This window comes from Xenopus tropicalis, chromosome 8 (genome assembly GCF_000004195.4).
Source record: "Xenopus tropicalis strain Nigerian chromosome 8, UCB_Xtro_10.0, whole genome shotgun sequence".
Lineage (NCBI taxonomy): Eukaryota > Metazoa > Chordata > Amphibia > Anura > Pipidae > Xenopus > Xenopus tropicalis.
In genome coordinates this window covers 63,153,442-63,173,298 of record NC_030684.2, presented here as the reverse complement: position 1 = coordinate 63,173,298, position 19,857 = coordinate 63,153,442, and the positions used below count along the sequence as shown (strand labels likewise).

Below are 19,857 nucleotides of genomic sequence, written 5' to 3'. Positions count from 1 at the left end.
AACTTTGTCTTCTTAGTATTCCCCACTACACCTACTATTTAACTCCATCCACTGAATTGATGCATACATTGACTTATTCAGTGCAAATGTAGTGCTGCTGCCATTGGCTAGGGCTAATCAGGAATTGTGTGCAACTGTGTGGGGTGGGGCGGTTTGTTAAATCCTACATTGTGGGATTATTGTTTACCTCCCGTTAGCTAGAGAGCGGTAGTGACAAGAAAAATACTCTTGGCTTTGTTGTTCCACATAACACACATGGTTGGTTTTACATCTTTATTTTAAAGCGGCATAAATCCATGTTCCATACTGTCAGAGCTAAGAAATATGACATACAAAAATGACAGGGTTTTATAGAAAATATTACATTATATTACAAACAAAAAGCCATCTGCACCAATCAAGCACATACCTACTTTCCCAAAATGTACCCCATATATTTATTATTAAGTTTCTGTTTTATTATAGAAAACCTATACCTAAAAGGCACAAGTTTGTGGTTTGTTAGCCACAAAGAATTCATCCACATAAGCACTGAAAAAGGGGGAGATGGCCTGTGCATAACAAACACTTCATACAGAGAAAACCCACTCTAAAGGCAAGAGTGTAACCTTGGGGTTTATAAGTTATAATTATGACTCCAAACACTATATTTTATATACTGAGCTTACTGCACCAGCCCAAGTGATCAGCAATCCAACCTGTGATCCATTTCTTGAAAGTTGTCCACATGAGCTCAACATCTAGGAGTTTAGGTTTGGGGTTTTTGGAAATATACACAGATACAGTATATATTGTGAATCAGTCCCTAAGCTCAGTAACTGACAGCAGAGTATATGTTATAAATCAGCTAAAAAGATGATAGGGAGCTTCTGGGGCATCTTTTGAGGCACAAATCTTCTGTTTTAAAGTGCTGCACTGGCTTTTAGCTGGTACAGATGCCCAAAATAAAGTTGTGACATTTCTAGTAATATTCTTTGCTGAGTTTTAAAGAGTACCATTGCGTGTTATATACATTACCATTGCTCGTGGGTGTTTGCGATGGTTGCGATCTTTTCACTTTAAAAGGAAGCATTCGGTCTATAGCAGACAATAGTGCTTCTGGGCTGGTACCACGTACCAACACTGGTTTTCTGTGTTCCCAATCAATAACAATGGCACAGCACAGTTGCCTCACATAGGAAATACATTTTCCCTTTTACAAAATGGCAAGCCACTTGCCACCAATAACAAAGAACACAGATTGTGAAAAGCCTGCCTGTATGAACGTACAACCAATTTTTTGGAAACTTTTATGAAAATTTTATGCAGATTTGGCATACTTGGGAATATTCCAGCAACTTTCATTTAAAGTTTAGTGGTTATAATAGCATATATAAGGTCATTCGTTAGTAGTGATTTGTCAGGACAGCACTGTGTATATTGCGAGGAAACAGTTTTGCAGGAAAGCATGCTACTCCTATCAGCCCCAGAGTTGGATGGCACATCAATCTGTCTAAATTAAAGAAACAGTATGTACAGTCTAGTGGTACAACCATCTCTACCCAATTTCAGTGACACACAAGTGATCTATTATAAATCTAGACATGAAAGTTTTGTTTTTAAAAAAAAAAAAATGCAGCCTAACATCTCCATGAGTTTAGCCACCAAAGTCTACCAAACATAGCAAATACAGATTTTTTTTTTTTTTATATATATTACAGAGCTTCTGATCTATTTTTCAGCACAACAAGATCCAGTCCATATATTTTTGCCACAAAGAATGCAATCATTTGTGTGTTTTTTATGGTGGTAGGGGGGGGGAGTTGGTTCTTAGGGATCGGGACACAATCATGGAAAAAACACTGAGGGGGTAAATTAAATTCTGGATTTTACAAGTAATGGTAAAGAAATACAAACGCAAAATATTTTTTTTTTTTGTCCCAATAAATACATTTCTATGCTTATACTTGCACATATATTCTGTTTCTGGCAGTTGCCTACACATACACCTTAAATGTTCAGGGAAAAGAGCAAACACTTCTCAGACCAGCAATATAAATTGCTTTCACAGAAGTGAAATCACAAGCTTCCAGGTTAGAAACCAACATCTTCCCTTTCTTATTTAAGGCAGACAGAGCAGGGTCTAAATGACTTCAACAGGAATAGTAATTATGATTGAACTGAACTGATATACTCCCAAAAGGAGAGGCCAATGGATAATAAACATCTCCATTGTGAGGTCAGTGCGGCAGTCAAGGCACATATACGTATTGTGGCTCTTAGTAATGGACTGATCCTCTGAGACTGAAAAATAGTAGATCCTATTTAGAGCAGTCCCCAGACTACTACTGGACGAGCGATTCTGGAAACAGCCCTGGTCTGCGCAGTCTCCTTCATTCCTGTAAGAAGCAAGCAGTTCTTTAAGGTGTGTCAAAGTATTCCTGTCACAAAATAAATAGAGCTTTTATTACCTTATATAAACAACACAATACATAGCACTGTTATATGGGCTCCTTAGTACCAACCAAACATTTCCAAATATCCCAAAACGTCAACATAACTGAATAACTGGGCATTAATAATAGGCAGCTGTCAATATGTAACTTAAAGTAATATGAAATCCTTTATTATTCTAAGCATTACTGTCTACAAGAATTATAAAGATATTGCTTCTCTAAATGTATAATCTTCATCACCTTTTGCAGATACCTGTAAAGTTACTTTGCTACTAGAGATTAAGAATAAAAGAAACCACATATGCTTCTTTCACTGTGTCAGGTCAGAGCTGTTCTACTCCTTCCCTGTAATTTGCATCAGTTGCCAGGGCTCAGGAGTCCTACTCCTGCTCCCACACCCACCTCCATCTGCTGTCAGGGTTCCTCCATGCTCCTTCCTTTATCTTATATCAAGCCTCCAGCATGATCCATGATTAGGACCAAGAATATATGCTGGAGGGCTGACAGCGGATTGAGAAGGGCTAAACATTGAGGCAACAGAGCCCAAAAAAAGAGAGGAAGCAGAAAGGATTGCCATTTCTACATAAGGTTCACGTACAGATGTTCTGATAACTTTGACTTGACACAGAGAAAGAAGTATGTGTGACCACGTAATTGCTCAAGTATGTACTTACATATACACAGTAGACAGTACTGGTGCCAGCCGTTATAGAACCAGCCCAGGGACATCATATTGACAACGTCCATTGCTTACTCTACTTACTAGTAGAGTATTATTTGACGCCCACTTTTCAATTTGTTTAGCTGCATAAAGGTTTGCTTACGTGTTTCCACATCTCCCCTGTTCTCTCAATGACAATTGTCTGGGATTCCTTCACTGGCCCTGTAGCATTATAATCTGACAAAAGCCCGAGAATAGGATACTGATTTCTGTACCTGGAAAACAACATAAAGAGCCTACTTAGAAAATGTAAGACTTTTTTTTTTTTTTAAATAACATCTAGCTTTGATATATAAGCCACTTGGTTTGTTTTACGGTTTCCTGGCTGACCAAGGGATCATTTGCTTGCATCTACTTTAATATATTTTTAAAGTATGCCCTACCATGGAATAAAAAGTAAATCCTAACCCCACAACCAACCTTCTTCCCATTAGCCACTTAGTATTTTGTTTTTTCCTAGCACACATATATGCCTCTCAAATAAAGGGGGCAGTGTTTGCTGCAGGGCAACTCTAAGGGCTGCACTTGCTAAGACCTTCTTGCCTCAGGTCCTTCTTGGCGCTTATAAGGAAGTTTACAAGAATATATACTCTGTCCTTAGATCATTCTGGCATGAACCCTAGTAAAGATAGTAACAATCTCAGCCATAAAGCATACCATAATTGTTCCTTGGTAAGAGAGGGAAAACAGATTTAACCATCTGAGTACCATAGTCTATGCATGAAATAACAGCATTATACAGCTTTTACAGAAATATTTTTTCCCCTTGTAAACATTTGAGGCACAAATACAAAAGTAATTTGCTATTATTAACAAACCTTTTCCATGCTACACCATGGACTGTCAATAAACAAGTGGTGTAGATCAAAGATGCTAATGGAAAAAAACATACCCTGTTGTGCCAGTACTATGGTCTTTTTTGTGGGCACCATAAATAAGACTATACAATAAATTTATAACTAGTCTTCTTTAAAAAACATGATGTAAACTTTATAACAAATAATCTTTATGCAAGTTTGACCTAATGAACTGGCTACTATCATTTTGATGATGAGTAATGTAAAATCATTGCCTTACTTTTTTGTGATGACTGCTTTGGTTACACCTTTTGAGTCTCTTTCTTGACGCAGCCTAAAAAGTTCCTATAAGTGAGAGAGAGAATTACAGTTCTTGAAATGTATAAAAGTAGGGTAATAGCCACTACTATTCACTTGGTTCAGCAATGGCATTTGGGATTAAATGCTGCATGTAGGTATTAGACTAGCAGGTAATCAGTGATGGACATAGTGTGCATAAATAACAATTACATATTAGTTCTCACCTCCTGTTGTCTCTTAATTAAAGATTCCTTTTCCTCCAATGAAGATGTCAGCTCCAGCAACCTCATTTGCAAATCACTGCTGCTGCCTTCTCGATACACCACTTCCTGCTGGAATTTAGTAATCTGGCTCTAAAATTTAAATGAGATAAATTTAGTCTACCACGCCAGGCATATAGAAATGCTACAGTAGTAACACTATCTCACTCTGAACTGAACCTCCCTGTAATGCCTTCTGTTGTGTTTGCTGGCCTTAACACTGAAGATTGCTCATTGATTCTAGAACAATGAACACTTACAGTGGCCCTGCAAATAGTAATCTTGCTCTGAGCCACTGCATTGCAGGAGTGGTATATTGTGATATTCCAGTGACCAGTTCATAGGGAGATATTTTCCATATATATTCAGTTCTGTTGTTTGGGCTATATGTTTCTGAGGCATCAGTTTGCCCCTCAGTGACTTCTACATTGCTGTTGAGCTCTGACTTTCCACATAGCAAAATGTTGTTGGAGTGCAGGACAAATTCTCTTATTTCTATAGCTAGCGTAAAAAAATGTTGGAACCTGGCCACTAGGTGGTGCATTTGTTCCAGCATAATATTTGGCAGGCTCGTAGAAACCAATGGACTACAGAAAATTTCCTTGAGCATTTTCATATGCCCAAACTGTGCTAATGTAAAATATAGAAACTCAGCAGGTGGAAATATGCAGCCCTGTAGCTATGGATTGGGCAGATTCTACACGCTTACCCAGGAGGGGGGGTGAGGTATATTACTATGAGTTAATGCACCTGGGGTTATGATTTACACTGGTGATATCTCACCCATTACAACAATAAATTAAGGGGTGCTTCATTTAGAATGTACTGCTTATTAAGCATTATTTAGCTGGATGCTACTGTCTTTGAAAGAGGCTTACTTGCTAAAGGAACTAATGGCCTCCACACATATGAATAAATACAAAATTAAATTATTGCTCCCTCCCTCTTTTAAATATTGAGAATTGCCACTATGGAATTCTGGGTCTTTGCATTAATTATACAATGAATATGTTAATTGTGTAATAACTTATGTTAATTAATTGTGCGACTATTTAACTACCTATATTGCATTGGTTTGTATTCCTGAGGAAGGGTATTCCTACGAAACATTGCTGCTACAATTTCAATAAACACGCAGGGGCTAAGCCCTGCTTGCATTATACTCATCATCTCCTATTTGTTACTGTGGTTGGTAACTTCTGTCGATATGGTTATGTATTTCAGTAAAATAATATTACAGTAGACTATATTGTCCTATATTACCAGACTGAGGGTGAGATATTCACCTGATAGTATAACAGTAAATAAAAGAAATGCAGTAAGATGGAAATAAACCTTTAAACATTCATCCCTCTGCCACCCTTTCCTTTTGCCTTATCTTACCCTTGAGCATCTCCACAAATTGGGACTATAAACTTACTCTCAAGATACGAAGCTCCTTGTCCTTTTCTTCTCTCAGGTTACTGATCATTTCCATGTATTGTTTGGAGATCTCATCGGCCTTGGTTTGCAGCATTGGGCTAGAACAAGTCTCAGAAATCTTCAAAGGGAAGAAACAAGACAAATCAAACCTGCCATAATGAATACCTATAGCCATATTTGTTTCTAAATATTCTATAGAAAATAGTCTTTTACTGCTACATGCTCATCACAATTAGCTTAAGCCTTGTCGTGCCTTTCCCTTAATTTATCTTTAAATTTCTTAATATTCAGCAATGACAGACGCATGGGTCAAGTGGCATGCCCATGCGCAATTATTGACCTTCCAAGGCCCAGCTACACCAATACTAACACTGCACATATTCAGACAACACTTTAGGCGCCCCATTACAGAGGGAGCAGACCCAGGATTGTTTTGCCACCAATATGAGTTTAGTTACCATCAAGTACAAGAACCTGTTTTATTATTACAAAAAAAAAAAAACGAAATTGTTTTTAATAATCAGAATCATTTGCTTAATCTTACTCCAGGAGAGATGTTCTTCCCATTATTCAGAGCTTTTGGGATAACTTTCTGGGATCTAAGGGATCTGATACCTGTCTACCAGAGCAAAAGTTGCCTCACCTGCAGCCTTAGATTCTGATTCTCCTGTTGCATGGCATTCTTTGCATATTCCAGCTCTTTCAGACAATATTCTTTGTCATTTTCCAAGTTGCGCAGACTGAGGACTTGTTCTTCTAATCTGCTGATCGTTAGGGTGCGATCTTTTAGTTCTTGCTGAGGGGGGAGTGTCAGGACAATGCATATTAACTGTGTTTTCTCCAACAAAATTGTTCCCTATTCCAGTGTGCTAAAGAATGTTCTGCTAGTGACTGTGCTACCCCTTCTTGTTACACTGGACTCTGTCCTTCTCTAGTATAATGGTAATGGTTCCATGTGTAACACTGCATTCTGCCCTCTTCTGGTATAATGGTAATGGTTCCATTTCTAACTCTGCATTCTGCCCTCCCCTGGTAGAATGGTAATGGTTCCATGTGTAATACTGCATTCTGCCCTCCCCTGGTGTAATAGTAATGGTTCCACTGGTATAAAGGTAATGGTTCCACATGTAACAGTGTATTCTGCACCTCAAATGCATTCACTTCCATTTGTTATACTAAGTTCTGCCAGCCCTCTGGTGCACTAGGTTGCATTTTACACTGTATTCTGCCCTTCTCTAGTATAATGTGTTCAGTTTTGCCACACTGTATCCCACCTGTCTCTACTGTAACATAGTATACATTTTACAGTTCATACTGCACTGGGTCAAGTTCTTTAAAGGAGAAGGAAAGGCATTTTGGCATTTTACTGCCAATATATTAGCCACATAAGTGCAAGCTAGAATGCTATATTTATTCTACTAAACCATGAAAAATAATGTAAAATAGAAGGAAGTGCTTTTATTTTAATACCTTTGGGTTCAAATATGTCCATAACAGCTTGCAAACTGTGCTCTACCCAGACCTTATGCCAGCTTCCGGTTTAGACTCTTCAGTATACATCTCACAGCTGCCTGCCCTCATAGACTTCAATGACACAACCTCACCTACTTAAAGTGAAGTGAATATTCATAGAGTGGGCGGGGCTTAGCGATGTCACAGGCAGTCTGTTCCTGGTCTACTTGCTCCTCTCCCCCCCGCAGCAGCACAAGCAGAGAGACACAGAAGAAGGGAGGGGTTTTCCCTGCTGCTGCTGAGTAAAGCCTGTCAGTCAGTGCTGTGACCACTTCCTGTGGGAGACTGAAGCGACACTCCCATGTCTCATTTGGCTCTGGCTTCAGAATGGAGAGGTTGTATATGCAGATCTCATATAATGGCAGTTTTAGGAGGTAAAATGCTTTCAAAACATCTTTCTTTCTGCATCATTTTACATTTTGAGGGAGGATGAATATTATAACTGAATATGAACTTTATATAAAATGTCTCCTTTAAGATAGTACCTGCCATTTTATCTCGGTCTCAGTAGCTTCCTGCTGCAGCTCCAGAGGCTGGTAGCATAGATCACACATTCTGATGGGAGGGGAAGTGAATTCTTATGGAAGGGGGGCAGGAGAAGGGAGGGGGAGAGGGTGAGAGGAGAGAGCTGTGCAGACTTGGGCAGGAATGGAGGATTTTTCTGAGAGAGGAAGTCTGATACAGAAGAACATGTTTACACAAAAGATGATAATAAATCCTGTGTTTCTTTGAAATGAGGAGTCAGTGCTGCGTTACTGTGAGTGCTTATGGCTGTATTTACATAGACTTTTCTGATAAAGCTTACTTAGTTTTTACCTTTCCTTCTCCTTTAACCTAGTTTATTGCACTATATGGCATTTAGGTACTAAAGTTAATTGATGCGTGTTATTTAACAGTACGTTAATAAATTATACCATAGTAAGAAATCCGAATACAGTGAACAGATTTATACCTGCTGCTGCCTGTTTTTTTCCCTCAGAGATGCCAGTATACTTTCATACTCCTTTATTTGAGAGTCCTTAAAGGCCAAATCTCTTTCAAGGCTCCTCTTGTCCGTGTCCAGTTTCTGTGAATGAACATATACAGTATTGCTTTAAATGGGATTCACTTTCAAATGATAAAATGTTTGCAAGATATTGTCATATTAACAAATACACTAATCGGTCACGCTGCGTGTCATGGTGACATAACATGCTTTACTGACTTAAATTGCAATTATAAAACTAAACTGGCAAACAGCAAAGCTAAAGACCCTAATGTAATACTAACACAGCACTACAGTAATCACTGCATGATCTGTTACTGCATGTACATATATAAGGATAAGTCACCAGCACACCCTGGCCTCTCACAGGATGATCAACCTGGTGCACAGTGTGGGGGAACAGGTCCCCCTAACAGGCAGAACTTCTCAAGGAATCACTGGCACAACAGGTCAGTTGCAAGCAGGTTTAACCTTGCATGTTTGTTTCAAACGTGATGTTTCGTGGGGCAGGCCCCTTCATCAGACATAGCCAGCTGCAGTAATATATTTGGCTTTCAGGCACTGTTCTCTAATATACTGATATATTTTTGAGACCACAATCACAGATGACCAGATAAGAGAGAGATATAGAAAATGTATGTATGACTGCACACTTACATTCAAGTCATCTTGCAGGTGAATCAGCTCCTCACGCAGGCTGCTGAAGGTGTTTAGCACCATTCTCATTGATTTATCTGAGGTTTGCCTCATCTGGCAGTGATAGAAAAAAAGAGGGATATTCTTTCATACTCTTCATAGTATTGTTATACTATTGTTTCATATAGAATTATTGTATTTCTCATGGAGCAACTGCTCCTTGCAAACCTAGGAGCATGAACAGTTTAAAATAACTTTCTGCCGACAATGGTGGCACCCTTATAAGCAAAGTGACCCGTTTAAGGTTTTCACGCTGGCTGAAAAACTACTCCAATGTTTAGAAATGCTTAACAAGTATTTGGGGAGAAAAATATGACTTTTACAATCATGCCTTTGCTTAAAAAGCAATACATTGGTGGTCAGTGATAATACTATTTATAGTCAGTCAGTGATATTTCATATTTAAGATGTTAAGGCTAATTTAACAACCCTAATTTGAAGCCATGTTTTAGATATAACATTTTATTTTCTATGCTGGAAGGATATAAATAACGGTCTGAATCCTTACTCCTTAAATGCAGTAACATGGGTTTAATTTCCCTTTGTTATGGTTAAGACTCACTAAAATCCACAAGCGCAGTGAGCACAGTGCAATTTGGAGTCTCATTGCCATGTTTTTTCCCCCACAATTCAGCGTTTGCAAAGGGCCACTTATCAACGCAATTCTGCGAAATTACCACAACTGTACACACATTTTGTTGCAAATTGGACGCAATTGCGTGGATATCCACCTGGCATAATTTCTGCTGTGCACACGTGCAAATGACGTCTGCACCAGATTCTTTTTGTGCAAATGTGCTGCGCTTATTGATGCTAGATGCAAACGGAACCCTGGAGCTACCTTCTGGTCAAGAGGTGGTGGTAACTACAAGGTTCCCCTGCTTCAGTAGGCGCCACAACGCCTGATTCGGAATGGAAGGCAGGAAGGACTAAACTGCACCAACCACAAATATACGGCAGCGTAAGGAGTGCATTTTGACGCAAGTACTTCACTGCAAGTGTTTTACTGGCTGCAGGAAAATTGCAACCCAGACTGCAACAGTGCTTGTGTATGGAAAAGAGCCCTATTATTTTTGTTTTTTTTATACTTCAACCCTATTTGTTCTCACGTACACTGTACAGAGATATACCTTAACCTATCAAGCACATATACACAGCAGAATTTAAGGGTCTGGCAACCCCTAAGTTTCAGTAATACTTGTTAAGGAAGGCGCACCACGCTTTTATTATTTACCTGTAGCAGGTAACGAATTTGCTGCTTTGTGAGTTCAGACACTCCTTTTGGAATTAGTGATTCAATATCCTATAAAAACCAAAAGCAAGTTTCAGTTTAAATTATGTTGTACATTTCTTTATGTCTTGATATAATTGTTCAGCGGGATAAATACTTTTATAGAAACAAGTGTACTTTTACCTACAAAAGCACACCCAAAAGGCAGTGGGCTATAGGCTTATAATGGATACTCGCAATATTATGCTATCATTTTTAAAAAATTATTAAAAACAAATAAACTTGTAATAAACTACTTTAAATGCCAGGGCCACATAGGATTCAGTTAGTAGCTAGCAAAATCAGCACCAGGTTCAGGGAACTAGCAGATTAGGAGAGCAGCTATAAAGAAATGTTATGGTATCATGTGCTTACATCGACATACTGCACTGTTACATAACAATGCTGAAAATAGAGTTTACTAAAAGAAATCAGGACTCCTTTCTGTCACACTGAGAAAAGGTGTATTAAACAGTTCGGTGCAAGTTGGGCCAGTAGAAAAATACAAGGATAACAAAATACATGGATATTTTGCTCTATACTGCTCTACATTTGACTTTAAAAAGCGTTGACATTCCAAATGCTAATTACAGAAAAGCAAACAGTGGATGAGGCTATTCCCATTATTGCAGATTATATTCTACATTTCCAAAAATATAATTCTTCCTTTTAATAACTGCACTAAGGACAGAATACTTTGTCTGTGTGAGCAGATCAGCTTTAGATTGCTCCACTGTGCAGAGAAATGAGACTTACAAAGGGAGATGGCCCAAATAATATAATGTTGTAGGATGTTCGCAAACCATAGTTGAAGAACAGATTACTGAATTTACCTAGTGGATGTATAACAGTCCCTGCAGTTAGAAAAGTTCCACATACAATTTCACAGAAAAAGATACAAAATAGGAATATTTAGGCTGTGTACCTGATCATCTGTTTCTGACATCTTCCTACAAATAAAACAAACAACATTTTGTTACTTCACAGATGCAATTGCAAATTAAATATTAATAATAAATAGGAATGTAAAAAGCGTTTCTTTAGTGTTCTTTAGAATGTATAAAAAAAAAGTAACTGCTATAATAGCTGCAATGGTAGATCATACACTTTTTACAAGCAAGGCCATTAAAGGGGTGGTTCACCTTTAAGTTATTTTTTTAGTATGTTAATAGTGTGCATTTGCCCTTCATTGGTTATTTTTTAATTTTTTTTGAATGTGCCTTCCTCTTCAGTTTCTTTCCAGCTTTCAAATGGGGGTCACTGACCCCCGCAGCCAAAAAAAAAGAATTATTGCTCTTTATGGCTGCAATTTTATGTTTAATTTTTATAACTAATCTTTATTTTAATTATGTAGATTATTTATTATATATTCAGGCTTCTCCTATTCATATTCAAATTTCTAATTCAAACCTTTGCCTGGTTGCTAGGGTAATTTGGAAACCAGATAGCTGCTAAAATTCCAAATTAGAGGGCTGCTATACAAAAAGCTAAATCATTCAAAAACCACAAATAATAAAAAATGAAGATCAAATACAATTTATCCAAGAATATTAATCTCTAAAACATACTTACAGCTAATTAAAAGGTGAAAAAGCACTTTATGGATCAGTTATTCTGAAATGAGCATCAATGTATGCAATGTAAGAGTAAGGGCAGCTACTTTTAGTATAGTTCCTAGGCATTCTCTAAAAAGGACATGACCTAGATCCCTAATGTACATGGCTGCACTAATTCTTATTCTGACACTCTTGATCCTGCCAGTCATGAGGCATTTTGTTGTAGCTGAGAACACGACACAGCGGGGCTGTGAAGCTCTACTTAGTTTACACAATATGGAACATTCTTGGGAGTTCACAAACCCACAGCCAATTACCTTGCTCCCATCTTCTCCACATGCTGCATCAAGACACTGTATAAGTCATTGTTCTTTCGGCTCAGCTCCGCCAACAGTTCTCCAAAATACCTTGCGTCCAGCTGTTCAGGGCCCACATCAACATTAACCCTTACCTAAAGAAAAGATTTCATTTTACTAGCAAGAATGTGCAGGGAAAGAGGTCAACTTTGTCAGAACATATCTTTGAACCTCACCTATCCCCTGAGAGCAAACAGAATACAGATCAGCATTCTAGTAAATATAATTCAGGAAAATTCTTTTAATAAAACTAAAATGGTTGGTACTTTAAAAGGTATTATCTTATACTGTAATTAAGCTTTACATTTTAAGCTTATGAGATTGCAAAAATACGTAGCACAACCACACAGCATGACAACAAAAACAACTAGGTCCTCGCAGTTCATACTGACCCTCAGAGTCAGACACACTGCCTTACTGTTGCTGAACTACAGCTCTTTTACCCTTATCCTTTGAACAAAAATGTCAGAAGTCGGTTATTATGATTCAAAGTTGGAACATGCAAGGTAAGCAATTCCTGTCCTGAACTACTTTTGACTTATAGATACATCACTTGCATGTATGTGCTCCCTATACTCATAGAAGCTTTCAAGAAAAAATACAGCAAAACTCAAGTTTAAAAAAGGGAAATATGCAAGTTGCCAGGCAACTTTCTCAGTGCCTCTGGGTATAAGGTCCCTTTTGTGATTTAACATTTCATTTCCAGGGCTATTAAAACAGTTAGTAGAAAGTCTGATGTTTTTGACATTGTGGTACAATATATCAAACTCCCTATTCCACTGTCTCCATGAAGATTAAAACATGACAGTCCATGAATGTATTCCACTAGTGTGAAAATATTTTCTGTTGTGCAATTTTTTTTTTTACAGATTACATAATGGGAGGGGGCAGCATAGTTGGTTGCTCCAAGAATGCACATGATGGAAAACAAGAACGGATCCTTGTACTGTCATATAATCCAACGCTGCCAAATAATTTTCCATTATCTGTGCAACTACAAAAATAAGCACTCTGTATTCATGCAGGAGTACACAAGCTATGACACCAGTGCATACAGAAAACTGCGATTAGCAAAAACTGTTGGTTGCACAAACTAATTCAGTAATCAATTTAAGGGGATATTGCAATCTGATGTGTAGCTGAGCACAGAGGTGCCTTTATACCATTCCTGTCCCATCAGTGCATTCAATCAATGTGTGTATGTGTGTAAGTGCAAGGATTTTAAGCATTAGAGTTATTGTAGTTACAGGTCAGCCTATGTAGTTTCTCCATTCTTCAAGCAATTAGAACTGTCTATGACAGGCTGCATTTATTTATGGCGGAGGCATGTGAAATGATTTGCAAACCGTTTCTTGAAGATTTCCTGATTTTTTTGTGTGCATGTTTAACTTGAGAGCCACACCCCAACTCCTGTATTAACTTGTTCATTTAAGGCTTAAACAGAAGGGCTTTATGGTGAACGTAATTAGCTTATTAAAAACACCAAGTTTTGTAGCAAATAAACACATTTCACCTGCAGGCCTTGGAATAGCTGCATTTGCAAAAGTATTTTTTTTAATCCTTTCAAAGCATATAAGAAATTCCATTATAGGGAACTGATATATAGCAGGATCATAAGTACATAGTGTCACCAAACAACTCCTCCATAATATAATGGATAATCGGTATCATTCGCTTTACTCAGCAACTCATTTCCTTTTGATTCATTTTAGACCTTGACACATCCAAAAAAATCATCCCTTAAAAGAATTTCCTAATTTTTGGGAAGTTATAGTTTGGAAGTATTTATGGATGCCAAAAAAAAGCTTGAGCAGGTCTTTACTAGAACACAGATATAAAAGCCACATATAAAAATAATGTTCCAGTAACAGATATAGATCAAAATGCTCCTAGTAAATATTCTTGAGACTGCAAACACCATGCAACACTAGTAATTTACACAATCCACCAACACCTGTATCTGACACTTAAGCACATAACTGTATAAAGCCCTGAGGAGACTGGCCAGACTGCATTCCTTAGTATAACGATCGGACTGCGTTTGATGTACCAATCTGTACAGTTGCAGGTGCTACATTGGTAATTACTTTGCACGACATGCTATTCAGGCTTTTGGCCTATATGAATATCAGGCTAATGTAATGTCTTTTGCCCACATCTAGTAACTCGAAGCAACCAATCCAATGTATGTTTTCAAACAAGTGACCAGTTAATGTTACCTGCTGACTGGTTCCTATGGGTTACTTGACAAGTAGCAAACATAAGACCTTTTATTACATTACCCTTTATATGATCGCTACATGCAACACAGGGGTCTAGTAACGGCTTTGCATGGTTGTTTCCCTAGAGCAGACACATTTCTTCATAGGTTGAGTTCTTAAATCATATATGTCAAACACAAGGCCCGGGGGTCAAATCCGGCCCACCTGGCTGTTTTATGTGGCCCTTGGTGAGTGAGTCTGACCATCCAGCCTGATCAATTTCCATTTTCCTCACACAGTAACTAAGACTAAGGGGTATATTTATCATGCTGTGTAAAAAGTGGAGTGAAGCATTACCAGTAATGTTGCCCAAGGCACCCAATCAGTAATCAGATTTCAACAGTAGCAAAGCATCACCGGTAATGTCTTACTCCACTTTTTACACATTGTGATAAATATACCCCTTAGTATCTTACTAAGTATATTAATAAAAAATTTGGCCCGCGACTTAGCCTGTGTTTTAGATTTCGGCCCCCTTATGTGATTGAGTTTGACACCCCTGTCTTAAATGGAATGCCACTCTTCTCTAGAACAATGACTAACCTGACCAGAGCACAAAAGCACTAAAGTGAAATCTGCAGCTAAACATTTATGCAAGTCTCATGAAATTAGCTCTTCAATGCAAGGTCAAGTTCTTCCGAATTTATTTGTATATCTATTAGAAAAAGATCAGCGATAAAGATTTGTGCTAGCAAGCATAAATGGCAACCTACCTGCTCATTCAAGTTCACCGATACATTCTGCTGAATTTCCTGTGAAGGAATAATCTCCTAGGATAAAAAGAGAATAATCAAAATGATCATTTTACTGGTTTACAAGGTTATTTGTGCATTTACTAAGCCCGGACGGACTGTGGGTTCTGTGGCTTTTGTCAAATGCCAAAGGGGCTGCTGTAAGATGTCTATGTTAATGAGCTGATGGGGGGCTGTTTGGGCCTCTGTGTACTTGAAATGCCAGGACCTATTTTGAACCCCAGTCCAGACCTTACATTTACTATGCTATGCATAGCCTTGGATTCTTGAAGTACCAACAGGGAAACCTGTGTTTCAGATGCATTCTAGGAATCATACTATGTGCACATATACATAAATGAAAAATCATATGAAAGAATTCAGTTAGATTGTATACAGAATTGTTAGATTGTAATAATTACAGTAATTCAGCCTAGACTCATTTGCAGAATATAATTCTACTGCAATGCCAGGTTTTTATAAACTGTTCTAATGAATTGTTCCATATAATTACCTGCTGAAATGACTGCACTGAAGTCCTGCTTTGAATATTTTGCTCGAGGACTTGATCAGTTCCAGAGGATACACTCATTGTTCTTGTGCTCTGGGAAAGTTTATCCTGTTCCAGTGAGAAGTAATAAGAAGGTATTACAGTGCTGTATGCAATACTAGAATCCACAAATACATAGTTTTGCAGAAAAAAAAAAAAAAAAATGGTCCCTGCAGTGATACCTGGAGGCTTCACCCATTTTAACACACTAGTGTACAATTAACTGAATGCTTGGTAGTAAATTAACTGAATGCTTGGTAGCGCCATTGAAGGCGCCCAAGCAAAATCTACGTTCTGGCAGACCAGATTGGAGGCCTGACAATAAGATGGATTTTTTTATTTTTTTTTTAAGGTGAATTATTTGTTGCCCTGGATACTCCTGGAACTAAAGCAGGATGGCTGATGTTACAATGCTGTCATATAACTATAGACATGAATGCATATTACAACTGGCAAGTCACAATCATTTCAAATCAGTATTTCAGGATGACAGCTGCTAATTCATGCATCAAATATAAGCATTTCTAGTATTTTAATAGAAATCAAGTTTTCATTATTCTAAAGACTATACATTTCCAGGTCAGATAAACCAACTGATTTGTCACATATTAGGTCATCAACTGGCCTGCCTTTCTGTTTGTTTGTTGATATCTGGTACGATCTCACAAAGGCTGATGGGACAAATGGCTTTAGAATGCAGCATATGCAAAAGGATTAAGAGAGTTTGGACAGAAATTGATTGAACTGCATAAAAAAAAATTCTTTGCTGCAAGGGTTACTGCAAAGTTTGTTTTTGTGCATAATCCTGAGAAAAAGTTCCATAACAACCACAGATAGCTAAAAAGTCCTGAGAGAATATGCACAAAGCAATAAACAAAAATCCCATTGTTTGTTCCAGACAAGAGCTGGTTAATTAACAAGCAATTACATAATTATTTTGGCAAAGGCATAGGGAAGCCTACAGAAAGTGCATTGTGCCTTTTGTTCATGAGTCATGACTGACACCTGACTCTTCACAAGTAGAACAAGCTGGACATGCTTTCAGGTTGGGCAGATTTCAACTGACAGGGAACTACATTAGTGTGACTTAGCTTTTCCTGATGGTAAGCAAATAGTACATACCAGTCATCTAAAAAGGTACCTACTAAAGCAGACTACACAATAAGTCTTCTGGCACAAAGGGTCATAAATATAGCAAATCCTTCTTAATTTGAACTCTTCAGAAGCCTGTGGTATGATCAACAAGCTATCTGGGTCTACTGAACAGAAATTATTAGATAAGTGCCCACTGCAGCCCAGGTCAGAAAAAAGTTATCATACATCTATCAGAAATAACTTACCACTTCAGAATTTGCCTTTTCAACTCTTCTGACTGTCTTTTCGTAGATAACATTATTGGATGGCATATAATTCACTCCCTTCAAATACGTTTGCTGAAAAAGATCATGGATAGTAGCATAAGGTATAACAGACACTCAATGTTATTTTACAGCTTTCTCTATAGCACTATGCATCACTATACAGCTGAATGTAGATATGGTACTTTAATGTTATCCAACCTGTTCTGGATTCTGCACTATGTATTGCCGAACAGTTTCACGTTGAGCCGGTGCTGGTATTGCCTGTGATACAATATATATTGAATCAATTGCTTGGCCAACCCAAAACCCTGAAAAGCAGAGAAAAGACAGAACTACATGCAAAATTGCAAGGTCTGCTGCCTCTTTGCATCTGTGTGCTTTTTTGTTTTTGTTATTTAGGAAAAGTAAATATATTACTGTAAGTAGAGGCATCTATTCTGCTAATACTAGGTGTTAGAATTTTACATATATACTAACTAGTCAGAATATATTTATTCTTCAATATATACATTTCTGTAATGTCCCACCTGTTCGGGATTCCGAACTATGTATTGCCGTACAGTTTCGCGCTGATATGGTCCTTGTAATTCCTGCAATACAATGCTTGTTTAATTAACCAGGTCTTTTAGAATCCAATTCTGTTGAGGTGATCCATCCATTAGTTATTAGTGAAAATGTATATAAAAATAATTTTATTATTATAATATATAATACAGGTATGGGACCTGTTATCCAGAATGCTCGGGAGCTGGGGTTTTCCGGATAAGGGATCTTTCCGTAATTTGGATCTCCATGAATTAAGTCTACTATAAATCATTTAAATATTGAATAAACCCAATAGGCTTGTTTTGCCTCCAATAAGGATTAATTATATCTTAGTTTGGATCAAGTACAAGATACAGTTTTATTATTACAGAGAAAAAGAAAATCATTTTTAAAAATGAGAATTATTTGCTTATAATGGAGCCTATGGGAGATGGCCTTTCCATAATTCAGAACTTTCTGGATAACTGGTTTCTGGATAAGGGATCCCATACCTGTACATTTTTGTAAGCTAGAACTATTTTTATTTACTACAATGTGTTTTCTGTGAAAGCACTGAATAGAATATTCAATAAGAAACTGTGTGTGACGGTCACTCGTTGACCTGGAAATACACAAGCCATAGTTCCACACAATTCTGTCTACTAATCAGTTCAGTGGAAATTGTCTATCCATGTATGTGGCCATAATGTACCCATATCCATCCCAAGTCACAGGCAGTTGAACATTCTACCTCCTTGCCCCTTGTCAATTATCATTAGATACTTTTGGTCAAATGGACCTTATATTCTCAGTTACCCACTTCTCCAAACAGAGCAGGATACTGTGTCACATAGGAAGAATGGGAAGGACTATGCAAAAAGGTAAGTATATATATGACAAGCTATGTCCATTTAGTGATTTTTATACAAAGTTTCAACATCTATCCTTGTGCTTGATAAAATAAATCCTACCTGCTCAGGGTTTTGAACAATGTATCTTCTTATTGTTCCCGGTTGTGCGTACGGCATTTGTATTTCCTGCAACAACAAGGTAATTTTAGTTGTGACACATTAAGAGTTTTAGGGCATGTAGGCATAGGTGTTCATAAACACAGTGTACCTGATTGTGTCTGACAAGCTCCATTGCAATACAAAAGGGGGTTCACTGAAGTGTTCAAACAAAAAGAAATGCAGACAGATATAGATGTCATGTATTCAATCAGCATTGATATCAAAATGGAATATTACAGTGTGGAGTAGTGTAATATTAGAGAATAGCATACTCTCTATACAGGTATTAAAAATACAACAACTCAATGTGTATTATATATTTAATGGGATGATTTACAAGCATAGGTCATAAATTGCACAAGTGTGGTTATCAGTAGCAACCAATCAGGTGTTTGCTTTCATTTTCCAACTTGTAGTGAACTGTTTAAAACCGAGGGTCCAATTTATCAAATACTTATCTAACAGCTGGGAATCCTTTAGGATTCCTTAGTTATTCCCCATTAATCAAATCTTCCTTGACAATCAGGAAAGCTTTTAAAGAACTGACACATTTATTAAAGTTGACAGATATGTCAATTTGGAAGAATGTGTTCGACTATCAAGACTAAGCTCAGCTTCCAGGGCTAATGGCTTCTCTAGCAGCTGAATGTTACACCTGTGTCACAAGTATAATCTTGTGAGCCTTTTAGGGTGCAAACTCACTTTCTCAAAAGGGTTTGGGGTTCTTTCTGCAGAGTGTGCTTCTGCCCTGTTCAGATGTTGCATCAAGGAAACTCTTCCTCACCCCTTGTCAAAGCCATGTACAGTACAGAAGTTCTGTGATTACTGTACTTTACCTTTGGTGTAGGGTGTCACAGAGAAGACGAGGTACAATGGCCATGGTGCACTCTGCAGAATTAACAGACTTATGCTATAAGAATCCCTGAGATGTGCCATTGGCACACCCAGTAAAGGACATAATCCCTCATTCACTCATTCTTTAAATATTATGAATAAAGGTTACTACAAAAGGAGAAAAGGATATTGTACCTGCTCAGGGTTTTGTACAATGTATCTTCTAATAGTTTCCTGTTGTGTATAGGGAGACTGTACTTCCTACAACATAAAAT

The 19,857-nt window shown here is 37.7% G+C and overlaps 1 protein-coding gene across 3 annotated transcripts in view; it reads right to left on the bottom strand.

Annotated features, from left to right (window-relative positions):
• Positions 1–259: 259 nt before the first annotated feature.
• pof1b (POF1B, actin binding protein) overlaps positions 260–19,857 on the bottom strand; it is a 35,915-nt gene continuing 16,317 nt past the window's right edge. The window contains exons 5-22 of one of the 3 annotated variants that reach the window (XM_012968535.3): positions 19,778–19,843; positions 18,710–18,775; positions 17,741–17,803; positions 17,412–17,474; positions 17,193–17,285; positions 15,817–15,921; positions 15,285–15,341; positions 12,272–12,405; positions 11,324–11,348; positions 10,363–10,431; positions 9,090–9,182; positions 8,400–8,513; positions 6,579–6,731; positions 5,934–6,053; positions 4,478–4,606; positions 4,234–4,298; positions 3,260–3,371; positions 260–2,420 (exon numbers count right to left, since the gene is read on the bottom strand). In XM_012968535.3, the coding sequence (XP_012823989.1) occupies positions 2,400–2,420; positions 3,260–3,371; positions 4,234–4,298; positions 4,478–4,606; positions 5,934–6,053; positions 6,579–6,731; positions 8,400–8,513; positions 9,090–9,182; positions 10,363–10,431; positions 11,324–11,348; positions 12,272–12,405; positions 15,285–15,341; positions 15,817–15,921; positions 17,193–17,285; positions 17,412–17,474; positions 17,741–17,803; positions 18,710–18,775; positions 19,778–19,843 (1,548 nt within the window). In that variant the 3' untranslated portion in view covers positions 260–2,399. 3 annotated transcript variants of the gene reach the window in all.